The 22,335-nt window shown below is 37.1% G+C and overlaps 1 protein-coding gene across 1 annotated transcript in view; it reads left to right on the top strand.

The window, feature by feature from the left end:
• The window catches only part of Pcdh15 (protocadherin related 15), a 689,792-nt gene that overhangs the window by 440,022 nt on the left and 227,435 nt on the right, over positions 1 to 22,335 (top strand). Inside the window, exons 17-18 of the mRNA XM_023723273.1 lie at positions 4,462 to 4,767; positions 7,765 to 7,989. Of these exons, the coding sequence (XP_023579041.1) occupies positions 4,462 to 4,767; positions 7,765 to 7,989 (531 nt within the window). The remainder of the gene's footprint in view (positions 1 to 4,461; positions 4,768 to 7,764; positions 7,990 to 22,335) is intronic.

Raw genomic sequence — 22,335 nt, 5'->3', positions numbered from 1 at the left:
ATTTACTTTCAGCCTACTCATTATTTTTTTTCTTTTGTAAAATTTATTTAGTACAGGGTCTACAGGGTTTCACTACACAGATCACACCCATAGGGATCCTCCTGATTTCAGCCTCCCAAGCTCTGGGATTACAGTAACATACCAGCACTCCCAGTCTCAATCACCCTCTCAGTGCACCCTGGGGGTGGGGCCGGCACAGCATGCCAAGGATCGAATCCCGGTCCTTGAACCTGCCTAAGTAGGTGCTTTAATCCACTGAGGTGTCTGGCAAGGCCTGAATATTTCTTCAATATTCCTCTTAACATAGTATCTCATCACAAAATGGAAATTTTTCTATATTTGCAAAAGACTAAAGTTAGGCACTTTGAGGTGAGACTATATCTCTGTAGTCAAAAGGTAAACATACTGTACTTAGGTAAACCCTGAAAGGGGAAGAGGATGACCCAAGTATTGGCAAAGAGATGAAATGGAAGAAGAGAAAAGTCCAATTCAAAAATTTCAAATGGGGCTTGACCATTACTGGTGCCCTAAGGGATGGAGGAAGAGTGCTGGCCAGCAGGGGATGCCCGTGACAGCTAGGAGCTGGGGTTGGTTCTTGTGTCACCACCATGGAAGTGGAGATCTCAGTCCTATAACCTTAAGCAAATGAGTGCTAGCAGTAATTTGCGTGAGCAAGAAAATTGCGTATGCCTTGAGTCTCTGGTAGGAACCAGCATTGCTTACACTTCAGTCTAGTGAGCTCTCCAGTAAATGCTTAACTTACAAAACAAAATTGATTTGAGGAAGCTGAAGAATTTATGATAATTTATTTTAATAGCCATAGAAAGCATTCCTTGACTCAACATGGTACAACTTTATTTTCACTTTTGTGATGGTGCAAATGCAATATGTTCTCAGTAAAACCTCTACCATAAATTTTGATCTTTTCCAAGGCCAGCATGTACAGTAGGACACTGGAAGTGCTGAGCCACAGCACTGAGCTAGCGGTGACCTGGTCCCAGCCCAGGACTAATGCTCTACAAGGGAGTAATGTGTTGCTGGATTATTCTGTGAATTACATACGTTAAGTGTAGTTTTGGCTTACTATGTGTTAACATGATAGTGGATTTATCAGGGTATAATCTCATGGTAAGGGAAGGAACATTGATATGGAAAGAATCAAGGAGCCTCCTGGAGGTATCGGTTCAGGAGCTGGACATATGGAGGGCATGTTACCCAGCACACGCCTGCACAGCCACACCCCATGCACAGTCACTTATGTGTTGGCTGAATTAAAGCTTTCTATCATAATAAAGCTTCAGCTACCTGGAAGAATAAAAGTGACAAGCAGAGCTGGGGAGATTGCTCCATGATGCAAGCACCTTCCTGACAAGCTCAAGGACCTGGTTTCAATTCTGGGTATGACATACCATGCCAGGCTTGAAATCTCGGGCATGCCCTGCCGGCTACCAAAACTAGGCGTGTTGGCACATGCTTCTAATCCAAGGGCTGGGGAGGCTGAGGCAGGAGGACCACTATGAGTCTGAGGTGCATAGTGAGACCCTGTACCAATTAATTAATTAAATCATTAATTGCATAAATGAATGATTTCCTGACCTTAAATTGAAATAAATATGACAGGAAAAGTGACCCAAAATGTAAGATTCTAGTCTAATAAACAAAACATCATGTTGTGAAGTTATTTTTTTTTCCTCAAACTTGATCAGTTTTCTTTCAGAAAATGGTGGGCTGGGTCATTTGTTCTTTTCCACTACAGTGACCAGCATCAATGATTTATCAGTAATGTGTGGGGCAAGGTGTAGGCAAAGTTCAACAGTAGAAGAAAACATGTCTATGGAAACATCTTGAGTCTTTTCTTTTTCCCACTGAAGCCCTTATTTTTCAGTTCTAGAATTATAAAAAAGCATTTCCATTTTATCATTTCCCATCCTTATTTACATCTCCCCTAAGACATTTGAGCAAATACTAACTTTTCATCAGTCTCAGATTATATGTATGCTTTCAAGAGTGAAAATAGCATCCATTATTATTTGTTAATGTATTTAGTACAGGGTGTACAAGGTCCCACTGTCCAGATCTGACTTGTAGTGACCCTCTTGTTTTCAGTCTCCCAAGCACTGGCATCCCAGGTACATGCCACCATGCCCAGTCTCAATCGGTATCTCAGCGCATCTCGGAGGTGGGGCCAGCACAGCACACTGGGGATTGAACCCCAGTCCCTGCGCCTGCTTAAGCAGGGGCGTTAGTCTGCTGAGCTACCTGGCTAGCCCATACGTTACATTTTTCGTAGATGACCTGAAAGTGTAATCGTGTCTGCACCTTGTACTGTGAATAGCCAGTAAGACGACAACACCTCGACTCTTTTGCAGTAGTCTTTTCTCATTTGCACCCTCTAACTCTTTCATCACTTCTCAGAAGTACGCCTCAAAAGATGTTACCTTAAAAGGCTTTGGTGTTTTTCTATGTCTAGTGCAATCCTGCCAAAAGGTCTGGCATTATGACAGATAGAAGAAATACATTCATGAGGGCCGGCCTGACAGCTCCGCGGACTACAGCACCTGCTTAGACAGAGCACAGTGGCCGGGGTGTGATCCCCCGTGTCCCGCCCCGGTCCCGCCCCAGGGCACGCTAGGACGGTGACTGAGGCTGGGCGTCGTGGCACGCGCCTGAAATCCCAGCGCTTGGGAGGCTGAAAAGGGGAGAATCACTCTGAGTCTGATCTATTAGTGAGACCCTGAAGGCCCTGCCCTAAATACAATAATAATAATAAATTTAATGAAAGAAACACATTGATGATCGTGACTTTCACGTTTCAGAGTTCACCACTTTGTACTGTCCACCATCTTTCTGTAACCACACCGGGCGTGCTTCACCAATCTTTGTGAAGCTGAAGGTGTGACTGCACACATGCTATTAGAATGCATTGCATGGGGCTCCAGGATGTGCGGAGATTAGGGGATTACTGCGTTCCTCACTCAGAAAGCAGTCAAGGGTCTTGTTTTCCTGCATCTTCTTGCTGATAGTTTGGGTTAGAATTATATAAACTTTCCTGGTTTTTTAAAGAGTTTTTGAACAAATAGTGTTAAGTTGTCATTTATAACACAGTTAAACCATAACAATACAATAGAAGAATATTTGCTCCACATTTACTCACCTTTCATAGTTATTAATGTAACTTAGAATTCTCAGCCAATATAGATTTTATTATTATTATTATTATTATTATTATTATTATTATTTGCAGTACTGGAGATTGAACTCAGGACCTTGTGCTTGCCAGGCAAACACTTATTCTACTGAGCTATCTCCCTGGCCCTAGATTTATTATAACTGCATCAATTCTGACGTTATTTGGATTTGTATTCTAATATTAAAAAAAACTTCAGAATTACTATAATTTCATTCCCATTTGAGTTTGGAATAGATTTAGTTTCAAATTCCAGTTCCACACATTCAGTTGACCAAACATTCATTAATTATACTAGTACTTGTTATTATATAATTTTATATATGCAGTAGGGCTTGGTAGTAGGACACTGAAGTATTTATTTCTTGTGTAAACATAGGCAAGAAAATCTAGCTCTGTATGCCTCATTTTTTCACTTCCAAGATGGTACAGTCATATTTAGACAGTGGGAATATTTTGATGATTAAATAAGATAACATACACAATGCTGGAACACTATGAAAATATATAAATATGGAATATGAATATGAAAATACATAAAGTTCTTGAACTAGAAACAACCACACAATAAGTTATGTTAATTAAGAACTAAAGTTGTGCTTCTAATTTTACATTCAAAAATCTATAAAAGAAACAATCGCTGAGGGCCAGCCAGATAGCTCAGTTGATTAAAACACCTGCTTAGGCAGAGTGCAGAAGCCAGAGTTCGATTCCCAGCATGCTGTGCTGGCTCTGCCCCTGGGGCATGCTGGGATCACCATTGAAACTGAGCATGGTGGCGTGTGCCTGTAATCCCAGCACTTACGAGGCTATAAAACAGGAGTCTCAGTAGGAGTCCAATCTATGTAATGAGACCCTGTACCAAATACAAAAAAAAAAAAAAGAACAAGAAGATGAAGATGAAGACAAAGACGAAGACGAAGACAAAGACGAAGACGAAGACAAAGACGAAAAGAAAAAGAAACAGTCCCTGAAAAATTCAGCACTTTTATATTTACTACTTGGACATAGTATGCTATTGCATTTTTAATAACAGCAAGGCACAAGTTATGCTCATTTTGGATTAGCACATAAATATGTACATTAAATTATAAGTTTGGCTTATTTTGAATGTAATTACAGTGCATTTCTAACTTTAAACTATGCATTGATTCTTCATTATCTTCTTAAATTTTTCCTTAGAGCAAAAAGTATTATTGAATTAGAGCAATGTCATAACTTGTCAGATCATCAGAAGCTCTTATGTGAATTTCCTTGTGTTTTACTGCGTTTAGGCCACAGACCCTGATGCAGGAATAAATGGCCAAGTGCACTACAGCTTGGGCAACTTCAATAATCTGTTTCGCATAACCTCCAATGGGAGCATCTACACCGCTGTGAAGCTTAATCGGGAGGTGAGGGACTACTACGAGCTCATTGTAGTGGCCACAGATGGGGCTGTCCACCCTCGACATTCCACTCTGACACTGGCCATTAAGGTCTTGGACATTGATGACAACAGCCCTGTGTTCACCAATTCAACCTACACTGTAGTTGTAGAGGAGAATCTGCCAGCTGGGACCACTTTCCTGCAAATAGAGGTACGTGGGAATGGAGGTATTCCCTCAATTCTGTAATCTAGTATTTGCCATTAGAAGAGAGGTGCCAAATTAGTGACAAAATTGCAGTGTATTGAGATAAATTTTAATTCCAGATAAAGAATAAATATTAGTACGCCTGACTTATTACATGTTGTATTTTATGAGACAGCATCCCTTTAGGGAAATTCCACATAATTAAAGAAATGCACATTTGTGAGAATGAAACAACAATTTTTGTTTTCTTTAATTTATGATGTAAGACTATGTTTATTTCTACTATTTGAGAATAAAGTATTAATTAAAGAAAATTTTAGTTGCCTCTAAAGTAATCAGTATTAAAATTTTGTGTGTATTTTCACACTGATCCCTCTGGTCACACAAATATCAAATATATATTTTCACATATAAACATGCATGTGCATAGGTATTGCATACACAACACATGTATATATTCATACTTACACATGTATATATACGCATGTATTTTTTCCTGCATTTTGCAGACACTGTTATACACATTATTTTGTAATGTTTTTCATTTTTATTCATCAAAGGTGTCTTTCTGGGTTTTAATCATCTAACTTCTTGGCTAGACTTCCTCTTACAAAGAATTTTGAACATTTTGGGTTGGTAGGCCAGGTTAATATATGAATCTTCACTTTTGTCGACCAGCACATTTAATTCTGGGAGTTATTTAGCACTTTGAAGAAAAAAATTCTGCCTTTGTGGAAGCAGATGGGTATATTGGGAGTTAAAATGGATGCCTCCTGTCTGGGTTTGGACCTCCTGTGTCGATGTGGCTAAATGCACCAAAGAGGTTGGCCTTGTAGGTAAATACAGGACTTGCTATTGTGCCTCACTCCGGAAAATGGTGAAGAAGATTGAAATCAGCCAACACACCAACTATGCCTCCTCCTTCTGTGGGAACACCAAGATGAAGAGGTCGGGGACCGGGGAGATGGCTCAGTGGAATAAGTGCTTCCCTGGCAAGCACAGGGACCTGAGTTCAATCCCCAGTTGTACCAAAAAAAAAAGATGAAGAGGCGGGCCATGGAGATCTGGCACTGTGGTTCCTGTATGAAAACCGTGGCTGGGGGTGCATGGAACTATAATAGCACTTCTGTAGTCCCAGTCAAGCCAGTCATCAGAAGACTGAATAAATTGAAAGACCAGTAGAAGCTCTTACTATTTGCAACATCCCTAGTCTATAATAAATGGGTTAATTTATGTAATAAAAAAAGGATAGCTTCAATAAGAGCAGCATAGGTCTCTGTGTTCTTGTATTTTATTTACTTCACCTGAGATGCCTTTGCCAGTCTGTTTCCTATAGAGAAGAACTACTTGGAGAAAGGTATTTCTAAACTCTCTGCTAAGGGGCTAGTCAGATTTTCCTAAGCAAAGGGCAGATAGAGATTATTCAAGGTAGTAGAAAAGCCCTGCTTGAAATCTTGGACGAGAGGGCAAGGTGTGAGCTAAGGTCCAGAAGAATGCCTCAGTCCTTCTCATGATGCTAAGCGGGGTGGAGGTGCTGAATCTTGAGTCTGATGTCTCTCAAAAGCCCACGTGTTGAGGGCTTGGTCTGTGGCCTGTGGCCCTTCCCTTCTCTGTGTCTTGAATGCTGTGGTATGAGCAGACCAGACCAAGGCAACAGAGCCACGTGACCACAGGCTGAACTTACAAGTGAAACCAACCCATCACCATGATTATCTCAGGTATTTTGTCATGGCGGACTAATCAGTTGGTTAAAATCTGAACAAGAAGTCAAGAGGAGTTTAGATAAGAAAGTGACAGCACATAATCCATGCTTTAAAGATCTTTTTCTAGTTGTGATGTCAATAATACATAGGTGGAGACTCCAGTCACAGGTGCTTGTATTGATAAATGTAAATTTAACACACTGACCTCGAATTTTGTTGTTGCATTTTATTTTATTGCTTCCATCCGAGGTATCTGTGCCAATCTGTTTGCCTGAATGAAGTAGCATCTGCTTCCATAGCACCTATCCTATCTTCTAGCTTCTTCTTCTTTTTTTTTTTTTTTTTTTTTTTTTTTTGGAACTGGGGATTGAACTCAGGCCCTTGCACTTGCCAGGGAAGTGCTTATTCTGCTGAGCCATCTCCCCAGCCTCTTCTAGCTTCTAATGGAGAATATTTTTAAGATGTCACATCATTTTTTCTTCTGTTTTAGTTTTTGCATTATTCCTCTTTAGGCTATAACCTAGAGTACAAAAATTATACCTTGATTCCTCTTGGTTTTTGTCACTCTGACTTGTACATGACAATTGTTCAATATATATTAGTTACAGAAAGAGAGATGGAGTAGGCTGATATCTAGGAAAGTACAGTAGGACCCTTGTGAGAAAAAATTGGTATTGAACATTCCTTAGTTTTCCTTTATAGTCTTTTAGTACCTTGTTAATTGTACTCATTCAATAATTATTTATATTTGAAACATTTTCATGATTATTGATTAGCAGGAAATATTTCTGACATTATGTATTTCTGTAGTGTGATTAATTTATTTTAATTTTGATCTTTCAAGTAAATAATAGTAATAAAATCAGCAATGAAAAAAATCCCATAACTTTTTCTCTTTATTCATGTTTTAATCACTGCTCCTCTCTTCTTCTGTCATCTCTTCTTCTCTCTTCTCCTGTCATCTCCTCTTTTCCCCCTTCCCCATTTACTTTACTTTACTTTTTTACATGAAAAATTACTTAGTAGAAGTGTTTCTCTCAGCAAATGTTTTCTCATCATTACATTCATGCTGTCCTAGCCATGGCATATGATTTCCCACAGCCTTGAGGTCTATTTTGGTTATGCACTGATGCCACCCTTATTCTACCTAATGTTTTGTACACTTGGAATTTTATACTATTTTTGTTACATATTTGTCAGACATATTGATCTCATCCCTCATCAAGAATTTGTCCCTGTATATAACATATCTTTTTTTTTCTCCCATTCCTCTGCAATTTCTCTGCTTCATTCCTTGCAGGCTAAAGATGTTGACCTCGGTGCAAACGTGTCTTATCGGATAAGAAGCCCAGAAGTGAAGCACATTTTTGCACTGCATCCCTTCACAGGAGAGCTATCCCTTTTAAGGAGCTTGGATTACGAGGCCTTTCCAGATCAAGAAGCGAGCATCACCTTTTTGGTAGAGGCATTTGATATTTATGGAACAATGCCACCTGGAATTGCTACTGTCACAGTAGTAGTAAAGGTAAGGAATTATGAATGAAATCTAGATGGCTACCTCCACTCTGTGTATCTTCTGTTTCTTATATCATTTCGTCAACTGTTCCCATGAACGCATTTATGTAAAAAAACAGAAATAGTTTTCTTGTGTGAAGTTTCTATAGAGGCTTTAGAAATATCCTTATTTTCAAGTTTAAAGATAAGTTTAAAAGAGGCATTAAATATGCACTGAAAGACTGACCATTGGAGTCTACCATTAGAAGTTCGGTAACTTCAGGAAACTCACAACCTTGCTAAGCTATACTTTAGTCTCAATTTCCCAGCACTGGACAGGTTAATTTGCTCCAAAGCTTTTATTTTTTATTTATTTATTTTCTATTTATTTATTTATTTTATTTATTTATTTATTTATTTATTTTTGCGGAACTGGGGATTAAACTCAGATCCTTGCATTTGCCAGTCAAGCGCTTATCCTACTGAGCCATCTCCCCGGCCCAGTTGCTTCTTCTTCTTCTTTTTTTTTTTTTTCTAACTTTTTAATTTAGAAGATTTTTTTTTCTTTTTTTATTAATTTTATGGAGAAACAAATAACAATGAGATAGTTTCAACACAGGTTAATGGGACAGTTACAATACTTAATACATTGCATATTATTGTCTTCATAGTAGTTATTGATATTACAAGATGCAGACATGATATCCTGACCAAACACTATTAGTAAAAATATTTCTTCTCATTGAATTAAGAGAAAGTAGCTGTATATCTATCCTAACTATTTTGTATGTACAGATACAAAATGGTCTTTCATTTATATCCCCTGTTTTTGTTTAGCTTTGTCAGAGATGGGTATTCCCTTGCCATTTAAATACTGTAGGTGTTTGAATTCAGCAAAATAATCCAATATAGTTCAGTAGTCCATAATAGTAGTAGGTTATCCATAGGACTGGCAATGTCAGAAGTTGTTGACTTGAGCCTTTTACAGGTCAGGCTATTAAATGAAAAACAGGGTCTAGATAGGTAAGGGTTCATAGACCTCAGAATTAATTAGTTAGGCTTAGAGACTTGAGTGTCTGGGTTTAACAACTCATCAGTCAGGTGGAACTGAGGTTCAGTACTAACCGTAGCATTGCCAATCTCTGACCTTGGGAGGGTTTTTAATCTCTCTTCTCTTACTTCATTTATTATAATACTCTGCATTAAAAAATATGGTGAATTTAATCTTTTCATTTCTTATGATTTACAAGGTATACTTTAAAAGTGGGCATTAGGGAATACTGTAACCAATTATTCTATAAAGCTCTCAATTATTCTATGACAATCACCTGAACTTTACCTTGAAGTTTCAAATCTCTATGCTTCTTTAATAAAGAAGAACCTTTCTCATTGAAGTTATTGTAAGAATTATTAATATTAAAATTAACATATTAGAAAAATATATGGATGATTCTTAAAACAGAAGTCTGAACATCACATACTGATACATATAGTTCAGTGGCAACCATATCTCTACAAGGAAAATTTTAAATAATTTACCAAATATGCATCACACAAATGACTTTAGATGACATTTGCCTTTGTATGCGATGCGAGTAAAAGTTTTTGCATAATCACACTGTATTGAAAAATACTTTGTTTTGGCCATAGAAAAACATAGAAATATGAAAGTGTTTTATTCCTTCCTTCATAGAAATTTGAATGATTAAACAAACAAACAAAACAAGTTTCTCGCACAGCAATAGACATCTGTGTCAAGCAGACATCAGAGGCAGAGTGAGAGTGGCAATGAAAAAGAAAGGAAAAAAGAGGGAAAGATGGAGAGACAGGGGCATGAAAGAGGGAAAGGGAAAAAAGAGACTTAAAATCTATATAATCAATGAAGCAGTTTACAAAGGAACTCATGGAATATTTCAATAAGTCCAAAAACAATTCAAATGAATACAAGTAGACCATGTAGACTTTTTTAAAACATGTATTTGGTAAAGAGTCTATAGGGTGTTCAGGGGCTCACTACATAGATCAGATGCTTAGTGATCCTCCTGTTTTCAGCCTCCCAAGTGCTGGGATTACAGGCATGCGCCACTATGCCCAGTCTCAATCTCCTTAGAGTACCCCAGGGGCACGGCTGACATAGCATGCTAAGGATCTAATGCCGGCCGCTGTGCTCTGCTGAAGCAGGAGCTTTAGTCTGCGGAGCTATCTGGCTAACCCTTAAGCTATGTAGACATTTTGGCTCACAATTTATTTGAAGTTGCAGCAAAATGCATGACCAATGACTGTGGCCAAGATTTTAGCAGATGACCATAGATATCAAGACTCATAATAAAACAGTAAGGTCTATGTGCTTAGACACGTACTAAGGAAACTATGTAAATTGTGAATTAATATTTAGTTCAGGTTTATAGTGTAATATTGTAATTCAGTCTCTGACAACCACCTTCTGGGCTGTTGGAGTGGTTCATGTTATGGGAGCCACAAGAAACTGAATGTGATCAAGTTATCAGACTCCATGGCTTTGTTAAGTTGTTTGATCCTGGAGATCATGCAGAATGCCTAAGCTAACTACTAGGTATGATTTTAAAAAATGGAGCATATTTAATTTTTTGAAAATTAGATTCCAGTATAAGACACATTGGCTTAATCCTACTGAAAGAAACCCACGTCCACTGGCTTCAAACACATTCATCCCATCATTCTTGGCACTTCTTGAAGTAGTACCTGAGGTCCTCTTTTGCGTCTCTCCTTGCCCACTCACCATCCTGGCTTCCTTGAATTGATTCCAAGCATTTACCCTTGTGCTCATTTGGACTTTGCTGTAGAGCCGGAAGTTGCATAGTGCTGATCAATGAAAGCAGTAGATAAGGGCACAAGGCAGTTTCTACAAGGCTATCTTTTCTTCGCTAGCACTTGGCAACAATATTCTGTGCATCTTTCTTCATATCTCATAAAGACACACAAAAAAAGCATTCCAGATATGCTTCAAAGAGCAGCAAGAATGACTTGACAGTAATGTAGTAGCAGTCTCTCTCTTACAAAAAAGCATACAAGCCTTTATTGTATCTCTTGAAAATTTAGTATGAGGTCCCTTCACAGTCATAGATATTAACTCTATCAAAGTAGTTTTTTTTTTTCTTGAAACCTACTGCTACTAGAATATTAAATGAGTTCTGCTTATATAAGTTATTAATCCTGGGATATCTGCAAATACAACCTCAGTCGCTTTAAGATTCAACTATGTAAAGCTCAGTTTCAACTGGTTGATTTATTTTTTCATGGTTTTTAAAATAACTGTTTCCAAAGGAAATCTTTACAAGGTTCAAAAACAAAGGTTAAGAGATTTTGCCTTCACAAATATTTTACTTTTTATTTTCTAGTTGTACAGTGCTTACATCTATACATTCCTCCTAAAACTTGAGACACAAATATAAGTAATGGCATGATTTTAAATCTAATGTTACCTGTGCATGTGGTGGCATAATTTTGTAATGATCACAAAGTTATGTTTTATGTGTAAACTGCTCTTATATCCTGGCAGTACATAATAGGACACAATTTTTCTCAATGAAAAGGTATTTAAGAATTCAAAACATGATAAAAAGAATAATTTTAAAATCTATTATTAGTAAAATTTACAATAGAGCTAAGACTTTCATCTCAGTATTTTATTATGATTCGTTCAGTGTTTTGTCAGATTTTGATTTTTGATTTTATTAATTTCAATGAGAAAGAAGTAGCAATAAGACAGTTTCAGAACAGTTTAGTAGGACATTTATAATAATGAATACTTTGCGTATTGTTATCTTCATAGTAGTTGTTCAGAGTACAAGATGCAGACATAATATCTTGTATAAACACTATAAGTACAAATCTTTTTTCTCATTGAACTAAGAGAAAGTAGCTGTATATCTATCCTATTTTGTATATACAGATATATGTATTTTTATTACAAAATGATCTTTCATTTATATCTGCCTTTTTATGTTTTGTTTTATTTTTTTTACAGAGATGGTTATTCCATAGCCATTCAGATATTGTAGGAACTTGAATTCAGCAAAATAACCAAATATAGTCTAATAGTCCATAATAGTAGTAGGTTATCAGCAAAACTGGCAATGTCAGAAGTTGTTGACTTGAGCCTTTTACAGCTTAGCATATTAAGATAGCTTTACTTTTTATACTTCATGCTTATACTTTTCTACTGGATGGTTAAGACCAAGATAAAACAAGACTCATATGGCTAAAAATGCAACTTTCATATCTGACAAGGTCATTCAGAGTCCCTCAGGATTAACCCTGCAACCATGTACAGCAGTTTGTAGATCTTTTGTCAGTGTTAGCCATGGGGATGAGTCACGACCTTTGCTTGAACAATTTGCCCTCTGTGAAAGCCTGAGAGAATGTTTTCTCTCCATGTGACTCTCCCCAGGCCCACTCTACATCATCAATCACTTTCCTCTGTGGCCCCATAATGTCCTTGAATACAAAATTTTGGACACCACTGAGTTACAGGATATTAGAGTACAGGTTTGCTTATGTCCTGATTCCTCACTGACCTTGAAGAAATAGGGTGAAAATATTAGCTGTGCTTGTAGCCCTGCTTTTTCTCTAATTTTTGGTCTGCAAACTTCAGTTGTTAACTCTCCAGAAGAGAAGCTTAATGACATTATTAGCCTATAACATAGGCAGTTGAGCTTAAAGTCACTATCTCTCTGAATATCAAACACCTTAGACATAATATGGAACAGGTATTTTCCATCAAGTATTGATATATTAAACTTTAAATCCATACAAAATATGAAGACAAAAAAATTAAAACATAGGAATAAACAATTACATATTTTTACACAGAAATTTAGTAATCTAACCATATACAGTATTGTAGCAGAACAGTCCCATGACATTTTTTTTCTTGTCTCTTGTTTTCATTTATTACCTTTTTTTAAAAAACCAACATTTACTTGAGAGACAGTATAGCAGTAATTGATATGATATTAGAAGGAGTACATATTTAGAAAGCCATAATGACAGGCATTCCAAGCATGGCCCTAGTATTGCACCTTGCTATCTTCAGTATAGTTGCTTAGTTCATAGGTATCAGCATATATAGTTAGTCAGGGTGAGACTCCTACCAATTAAGTACTAGTTTCAAAAACCTACTGTATCCTCAGCACTGCCTATAGAGGTGGCAGCCATCTCCCACTTGGCACGATGGTGGCCCTCAGACCCCTTGTGAAACCCAAGATCATTAAAAAGAGGACAAAGTAGTTCATCCAGCACCAGTCAGACTGATATGTCAAAATTAAGCGCAACTGGCAGAAACTTGGAGGCATCAACAACAGGGTGCACAGCAGGTTCAAGGGTCAGATCTGGATGCCTAGCATAGGTTATGGAATTAAGAAAAAGACAAAGCACATGCTGTTCAGTTGCTTCCAGAAGTTCCTGGTGTACAACATTAAGGAGCTGGAGGTGCTGATGGTATGCAACAAGTCTTACTGTGCAGAGATTGCTCACCACATCTCCTCTAAGTACGGCAAGGCTATCATGGAAAGAGCAGCCCAGCTAGCTATCCGAGTCACCAATCCCAATGCCAGGTTGTGCAGTGAAGAAAACGAGTAGACAGCCTGTGTGTATGTTTATTTGTGCTTCAATAAAATCACAAAATGCAAAACAAAAACAAAAACAAAAACCTGCTATAAACTCTCAGGATCGATACCTTACCCATATTGACCACTTCTTTCTCATTGATGCCTATTAGTCTCACATTGTTCATCTTTGCATCGTGTTGTAGATGTTGAATTAATTTTTCCTGTTGTTTTTAAGAGAACTTTTCTTACCTTTTCACTAGCTGCGATGGTGTCTTCAAGATTTGAAACTCTATCTTCACTTTCATTCAGTTTTCCCAGCTTGGGATTGAGATTTAAGTTCCTGCATATTTCTTTGACTCTGCTTCATGTGATCTATTTCTTTCCTGTACCACTCATTCAAGTATTCCATTGATTTTCCATTCTCCTCATTTTTTATCACTATCTTCTTTAGAAGTTATTAATTCTTTCAATATAGTTGTCCTTCCTTTTTTTTTACTTCAGATATTATTTCTGATCTGAGTTCCTCTGTACCTTTCTGCAGTTGTTTCTTTACTTAGACACTATTAATTCAGACATTTCAGCTGTGTGATTCCCAATTTCTTCTATGTTGGTGTCTCCTGCATTTGTTCTGGGTGGGCTCAGGGCCTGAGAGTGCATTTGTTGCTTCAAAAAATAAAAAAAAAATTTAAGATAAGTATATGTTGTCAGTAAAACATTAGTTCTTCTACACTGTATTTAATGTTTTTTGAATTCTGTTGCACTTAAGAAATTTGTGGTGTTACTAGACTAATTTTTAAAACTTCAGTAAAGAAAATGATGTCATTTCTTCTAAATGATAATTAATTTTGTTTCAAAAGAAAAAAATGACTCTCAGTATATGCTGCTCACAAACTGCTAGAAGAACCAAGTTTATTACACTGAAGCACTGCCTTTGTTTTTATTGGCATATAGTTTTAGGCAATTTATTCAACTTGGTCTCTATGCTTCTTAGTTCAGATCTGTTCAGATTGGATATACTTTGCTTGATCTAATGTTTTAGGATACAGGCTGTGACGTCTCTGTGTATTGTGTCCTCCTCTAACTCTCTAATATTGTTCAAATTTTCAAGGAAGTTTTTTGACACTAATTCCATCGGTCTGTCCGATCCCCTTTCACACAGTTTGTTCCCGGACTTCTCATTGTGGTGAGCTACCAAGGACGGGATGGATAAGGCCATTAGTGAGACCTTCAAGGAGGAGAAAATGTAGAGTGGTGGGGGTCGTCTGGTGTCAGAGAGTCACCTGTGTGCCAACTCTACCAAGATATAAATAGCTGAAGCACTTATGAGAGAGGGTTCCTATCAAGGGTTGCCTGTAGACAAAAGCTCTTCCACCAGTGTAGCTATTGATGTCTCTTGGCTTTGGCTTTCTTTCATATCTGACTTCAGTCTTTAGTAATATCTTTTTAGGCTTAACCATTTAGTTTATGCCAATCCAAAGTTTTTAGACAGCTAGTCAGATGCTGCATGCCTTTCAAGGCCTTGAAGGTTGAGAGCTGGACTGAACGGGAGGAACTGTGACCAGTGTGGCAAAATGGAATTTTAAAAAATTAGCCACTTTTCTTTTCTACTCTTTTTTTTTGTGGCTGGCTTAGGGAACCTTGAAAATGGGGCTGGCATGTCATGTAGGTTGGGGGCTCGAACCATAGTCCCAGCACTTTCCTAAGCAGGCGCTTTAGTCTGCTGAGCTCTCTCACCACCCTCTACCCTAAATATTTTTGTTTCATTGTTTAACTGAAAAATATCTAGATTAATGTAATTAATTTTCTCAGATAATATATTCTAAGATGAAAACATAGAAGATTATTTAAGAGTTTATCAATATGAAATTAGCGTAACTGAGTTCTTCATATGAAATGATGCTCTAGTAAATCGGAATTTTGTTTTTACTTTTTATTTTTGGTAATCCTGAAATTAGAATAGAATAGAACACAGGAATTACTCCGTGATATTTTCTTACATTTGCCCAAGTTTATCTGCCAACACTAGATCGATGCTATTTTTTTCTGGAATTAATATTGCCAGCTCTAAATTACCTTGGAAAAGAGATAGACTGTACATCTGTCCTACCGTAACATATTCTAAAGTATTCTGAAGGGCTGGCCACATAGCTCAGTGGACTAAAGCACCTACTTAGGCAGAGCACAGGAGCAGGGGTTCGATTCTGGGCTTGTCATGCCAGCCCCACCCCCAGGGCATGCTGAGATGTTGATTGGGACTGGGCGTGGCGGCACTTGCAATCCCAGCTCTTGAGAGGCTGAAAACATGAGAATCACTAAGAGTCCCATCTATGTAGTGAGACCCTGTAGACCCTGTCCTAAATATATATATATATATATATATATATATATATATATATATATATATATATATATATATATATAGAGTTGTCTGGAAAGCATTGTCATGACCTGGCTTTCTTTTGCCTCAGGGTCTCATGTTACTGTACGATTTCTTCCTTTGCTTTGTACCTCTTTACACTAAGAAATATATGTACTTGGGGAGTTGGAAACATGTCTGTTTCTTTTAAAACAGTTTTTAAAAGGTGCTAGCAATTGCATCTTTGTTTATTTTAAAGACTGAAAACAACAATACAGAATTTCAAACAAGATAGGGGATTCACAATGGTGTTGGTACCCTCAAAGTAGTTGCTCAGATTACAACATACAGACATAAAAAAATTGATCAAGCAATATGGACACAAACTGTTCTTTCTAATACACTAACACAAATTAGTACTACAATGAATGCCAGTGGAGACCATATTTATAAGTGAAATAAAGAATTACACAGACTTACATGTGTAAACATGGTATGGTCTCTCTATTAACCATATTTTCCCAAGATTGAAGTCTATACCACTTGATTGTCTATCATAAATATCTTTTTTTGGTAAACCATGCAATAAATGAACCCCTTTTCTACTATTAATATTTGAATGTTCTATGCTAAAAAGTCTTGTGAATGAAAAGGCAGACCAAAATAAGATGACCATTAGTTTTCTCTTGGTCCAGAGCGATTTTGCTGTCCTTGGTCTGAACTATTTTTATCTGCTATATATAATGATAAATACTAACCAACAACATTATTGTGATATATAAATGTTTTGAAAACATAGTTCTAAACCTCTAAATTCTATAGCACACTAATGCGACAAAATATTGTTTCAAAATTCAAAGTACAGAATCGGAAGCTCTCTGTGATTTTGGAGCAACACTTGTTCCTTTCTGAGGCTACCAGAGCACAGAAATTCATGTCTCCAGAAGAGGTAGAAAAAAAAAAGCAAGCTGCCCAAGAAAATATCTTGGTAGCTTATATTCTTATTTCCAAGGAAAACTTAATACTAAGAAAAATTTTAGCTCCCTGAAACAGACATGTTTCCAATTCTAAGTACATAAATTTCTTAGTGTAAAGAGGTACAAAATAAAAGAAGAGAGCATATAGTAACAATAAACCCTGAGGAAAAAGAAAACAAGGTCATGACAATGGTCTCCAGACAACTTAAAAAAAAAAAAAAAAAAAAAAAAAAAAAAAAAAAAAAAAAAACAAGTATTTAGGCCAGGGTCTACTGGATCTCACTATGTAGACAGAAATCCTAATGATTCTCCTGTTTTCAGCCTCTCAAGAGCTGGGATTACAAGTGCCACCACACCCAGTCTCAATCAACATCTCAGCATGCCCTGGGGGCAGGACTGGCATGGCAAGCCCAGAATCATATTACTAGCATCATATTAGAAATTGTGGAGCCTCATTCATTTCTCTGAATTCAGTTTGCATTATTTGTTTTACATTGTTTTGATAAACATAGTCAGTAGAATTAAATTGGGGACAAATATATCACACAAAAGTCAAGATGTTCCCTAATGAGGCTTGTTGCTTACCTAGGTCCAGTCTTTTTTTTTTTCCCCCTATATTTTAAGGAATGGTCTACAGGGTGTTCAGGGTCTCACTACTAGATCAGACTCTAGTCATCCTCCTGTGTTCAGCCTCCCAAGAGCTGGGATTACAGGTGTGTGCCACCACTCCCAGTACCAATTGCTCTCTCAGCATGCCCAAGGGGCAGGGCCAGCACAGCAGGCCCAAGGATTAAATCCCCAGCCCCAGTGCCTGCTTGCAGGTGCTTTAATCCGCTGAGCTATTTGACTGACCCTTTAGATTCAGTCTTTTAAAAATATTCTTCACTCCACTGACTACATTTTGATTTAAGCTAAAGCTATCCTGTAAGGCAGATGTGAGCAACTGTGAAAGTCATACCTAGTGGACTCATTTCTTCCTGATGGGGAAGAGAGATTTGCTCTAACTTTTATTGCCTCAGTTCCTTGATACTTAGAGGAGTCCCACTCTCCCAGTGATCCACTTATTGGTGGTTTTCTTTGACTTAACTAAGGTTATTTTTCATTGTTTTAACATGTGCAACAATAATTAATCAATATTTTATGTCTACATATTCAAGATCATTTGTCTTTCATATTCAAGTGATGCAAGTATAATAAGACTTCAGGAAAATTTTCCTAAAGAAGGTCAACAGCTGATTTTCTTTTTATTCTGATAAGTCAAGGTACAATATAGGAAATATAAATTTAAATCTGTGTTAAAGCTAGCAAAAATATTGTCATTGTTTCAGTGGGAAGAATGCAATGCCGACCACATGTAGTCTTGGGAGACTATGTTCTCCCCAGACTTGCAGATTCTCTGCTATTGGTATGTGCACTTGAAGCACTTACAGGCTGTTTTGCTGATAACATAATTGCATGGTATTTGCTAAAGAGATACTTGTGCCTAAAGCAATCACCACACAGAAAGCATCTTGGCAATACGGCTTTGAAAGTGAGCAAAAACGCAATTTATTTTGTAAAGTACAGGAAAAAAAAAAAAAAGAAAGGATGTAGTTGCTAATGTCTAGTCTACCAACCATTTAAAATTGGAGTACAAATGGGAAAATTGAAAGTAGAGTTGGCAAGAAGGTTTTCACACTATTTATAAAATAAAGTTTATGATAAACACCTCCAAAAAGTTTTCTTAATGTCACATTTACAGCATGTGAAATACAATTTGTGTCCATCTTACAAATAATACATATTTCATGGCAAAGATCTTGCAACACATTTAAAAGCCCATCTTTTGTACTGTATATCTTTTTTGAATAGCTATAAGAAGTGAAGATGGGATAACAGTAAATTATATTATGTGAGAAATCTATGGAAAATAAAAACAAATTTCTGAACAATTTAAACAGTAACATTCAGTGTGAAATGTAGCCTTAGAAATTTAAGATGCAATATAAAATTATTTCTTAAAGCCTAATGTTACATAGTATGAAAAACACACAGAAAGGAAATATTTCTTGTGTAGCATCCTAAATACAAAAACAGCAGAGAATATGTAAATTGAGGTATGATGCCAGGCATCACCGAAGCAAAACTAATGGGCTTGTTGAAAGATTGCAGTGAGAGAGATACAATGTGCAGCACTGCGAGGGAGCAAGGAGCTTGGATTAAACCTGGTTGCTTCTGCCCATTACAGAGCATGCAGGTGTGGGTATGGCTGAAGGCAGCTGCAGAGTTCAGAAATGAAAGCCAACCCTAAAGACTCATGTGGCATGGAATAGAGGGCTTCTTAGAAGACAGAACCAGGGTTTTCATTTTCAAGGAGTTCATCTTCTAGAGCAAGGCCTCTACTCTAGAGAAAGACAGCTTTTCTGGATGCCTCCTATGCAGGCGGTATTAACCAGATCCCAAGTGCCTGACATTATTTGCCACATGTACTCCATTGAACCAGTATTAGCCCAGTCTTCATTTTGGTAGGATCAGAGAAGTCATGCATTGAGAGAGCAGGAGACAACAAAGGACTCAAATCAAAACTCTGAACATTTCCTAATTTACAACATCCATCCTTTCCCTATCTAATTAAGGATGATTAAAAGATAATTGCAATCAACCTGCTAGTGGGAGTATACTCGAAGAGATTAATCACCATTCTTACAAATGGACTGATTGTTCTCTTAGATTCTTTGGACTGAAGGAAATATTTTGGAGTATTTCTTTTAAATATTTCTCCTCTTTGTGTGGAAGAATTAGCTCTGTGGCATAAGCATCTGCCTCTCAAGCACAAGGTTTTGAGCTCGATCCCTGGTACCACATATTTCTCCTTTCCTATTCCATGCTATGAAATTCTTATCAATGTGCTTTTTCCCATGCAGTCGCCATCAAGTTTAAAGAACAGGAATACATCTAGGAAAGCATGTTTTGGGACTGAATTAGTTTCTTAAGATATGTTCATGGGCAACTGCTCTAAAATTTTAGGACCAGAATTGTATTAAGTTAATCTTTCTTTATGACAGAGTAATGCTCTGTTGGGGGAAAAAAAAAACCCACATCCTTATATCTGCATTGGTTGATGAGTGTTTGGGTTGTCTGCAAGATTTAGCTATAAACTGGACTACTAGAAACTTGGGTGTGCACGTGTTTCTGTGGTTTGTTACTTTTAATGATTTTGGGAAGACATCCACAAGGAAAATAGTGGAGTCAAATGGAACCTCTAGTTTTAGGGTTTTGTTTTTTTTTTTGAGGAATTTCCACAGTGATTTCCACAGTGGATGCACAAGTCTACACTCCCTCCAAGAATGGAAAAGTGTCCCCATTTTCCTGAAGCCCCAGTAGCACTTTTTATTGATTGAGTTCTTGATAATAACCATTCTTTCTAGGGTGAAATGGAATCTCAATTATTTTAACTTGTGTCTTTCAAATGACCGGCGATGTTGAACATTCTTCCCTGTAGTTATTTGTCATTTCTACTTCTTCATCTGAGAAGTGTATTCATTTCAGATGCCCATTTTGAACTGTGTCATTAAATTTGGGGTGTAGGATGTTTTCTTCATTTTGTATACATTCTAGATAGTAATCCTTTGAGAAACCACTGGAAATTTATTTCTCCCCTCTCTATGGGTTGTCTCTTTACTCTGTTGGTGATTTCATTGGCTATCCAAAAGCTTTTCAGTATGATGAGATCTCAGTTTTTTTTCTTTTGTATTATTTTTTTTTTTTTTTTTTTCATTTTAGTGAAAAAAACCATACATAGTGTTCAGGATCTTACTACTAGATCAGACTCGTAGTGATCTGACTGTTTACAGCCTCCCAAGAGGTGGGATATAGGCATGTGCCACCATGCCCAGTCTCAATCACCACCAGGAGCAGGGCCAGCACAGCAGTTTCAGGGATCAAACCCCTGGCTCCTGCGCCTGCTTGCAGGTGCTTTAATCTGCTGAGCTATTTGACCAGCGCTGTTATTATTTTTTTTAATGTTTGTCATGCAATCAATGTTTGTTCATAAAGAATTTCCCTACATCTATTTCTCAAGAGTTCTGCTTATTCTCTCTTCCAACAGATTTAGTGTTTCTGTTTTAATATTTAAATCTTTGATCCATTTTGATTTTAATTTAATGTATGGTTAGAGGTAGGGGTCTAGTTCTTGGATGCACCTTGAGACCATATTCTTAAATGAAATAAATTGGTAACACATATGTAGATATCACATTGTTTCTTTGACATGAGAAATAGAAAGTATAAGAATGGAACAAAATACATAAGAGATAATAAATGTGAAACAGTAAGAAAATGTTCAGTTGATGAGGGCATGTAGGGAGAATGAAGGAGGAAGTTAATGAAAGAAAAAGAAAAACTGATAAAAGAAGAAAGAAATGGATACAATATTTTTGTAAATGAAAGGAACAGTGGTTGAAGGGAGGGGAGGGAATAAAAGAAAATCATTGTACATATTCTTCATGATGAGTCTATCTATCCAATAAATTTAATTAATAATACTTCAGAACTAAGATGTACATAATTCCTCTAAGGAGCCAAACTAGAGGCAAATAAACATGGACACACACAGTGGTAAAAATAAAATTCCACAAGGTGTAACACTTCACATTTTTATGGCTTTCTTTTATGGCTCCCAAATGTCAGCTGCTGGTTGTTGGAAGTTCTTGGAAAGTTCCTTCTATGTGGACCCAGTAAAAAACTCTCAACTTTCTCTGACAACTACATCCTCACCTAATTGCCAAGGCACATGAAACCAGACTCAGTCCTGTCATAGGCTCCAGATATTTAATGCCATCCAGTGAAGTAAGGAATGCTCATAAATTCAGGGGCACCCATTAACTTGTGGGCACTATCACCCCATTTCCCAACAGGTTCTTTTGCCACTGCCAAGTTCCACATGCTACAGTGATAGACCTACCTCGATGAGCTAGCATCCCTCACCGGGCCGCATGCTTGATGTTCTAGAATATTCAATAGAGTCTCTGAAATATTGATCCACTAAAGCCATGTAATATTCCATGATAATAATGCATGCTATCAACATCTTAGAAGCATCTCTTAGGATACTGTTCCTAACATTCTTCAAGATGGTACAAAAAAAAAAAAAAAAACAGGGGCGGGTGAGATGGCTCAGTGGAATAAGCACTTCCGTGGTAAGCGCAAGGGCCTGAGTTCAATCCCTGGTTCCTCCCCCCCCAAAAAAAAGATGATACATAATAGATATTGATACAAATTAATTATAGGCAAAAACTTTGGACTGTGTAGTAACAAATTTCTATACTGCAACCCTTCATTTAAGAGTCTTATATATGTTAGCACGCATTGTGAATCTCCTAAAAATACAGTGTGATTTCCTACTCCAATGAAGAATAGAGTACAGTAGAATAGGATAGAATAGAATAGAATAGAATAGAATAGAATAGAATAGAATA

This window comes from Octodon degus, unplaced genomic scaffold (genome assembly GCF_000260255.1).
Source record: "Octodon degus isolate 3935 unplaced genomic scaffold, OctDeg1.0 scaffold00005, whole genome shotgun sequence".
In the NCBI taxonomy this organism is placed as follows: domain Eukaryota; kingdom Metazoa; phylum Chordata; class Mammalia; order Rodentia; family Octodontidae; genus Octodon; species Octodon degus.
Note: the sequence above shows the minus strand (reverse complement) of the source record. Positions and strands in the feature narration are given on the sequence as shown.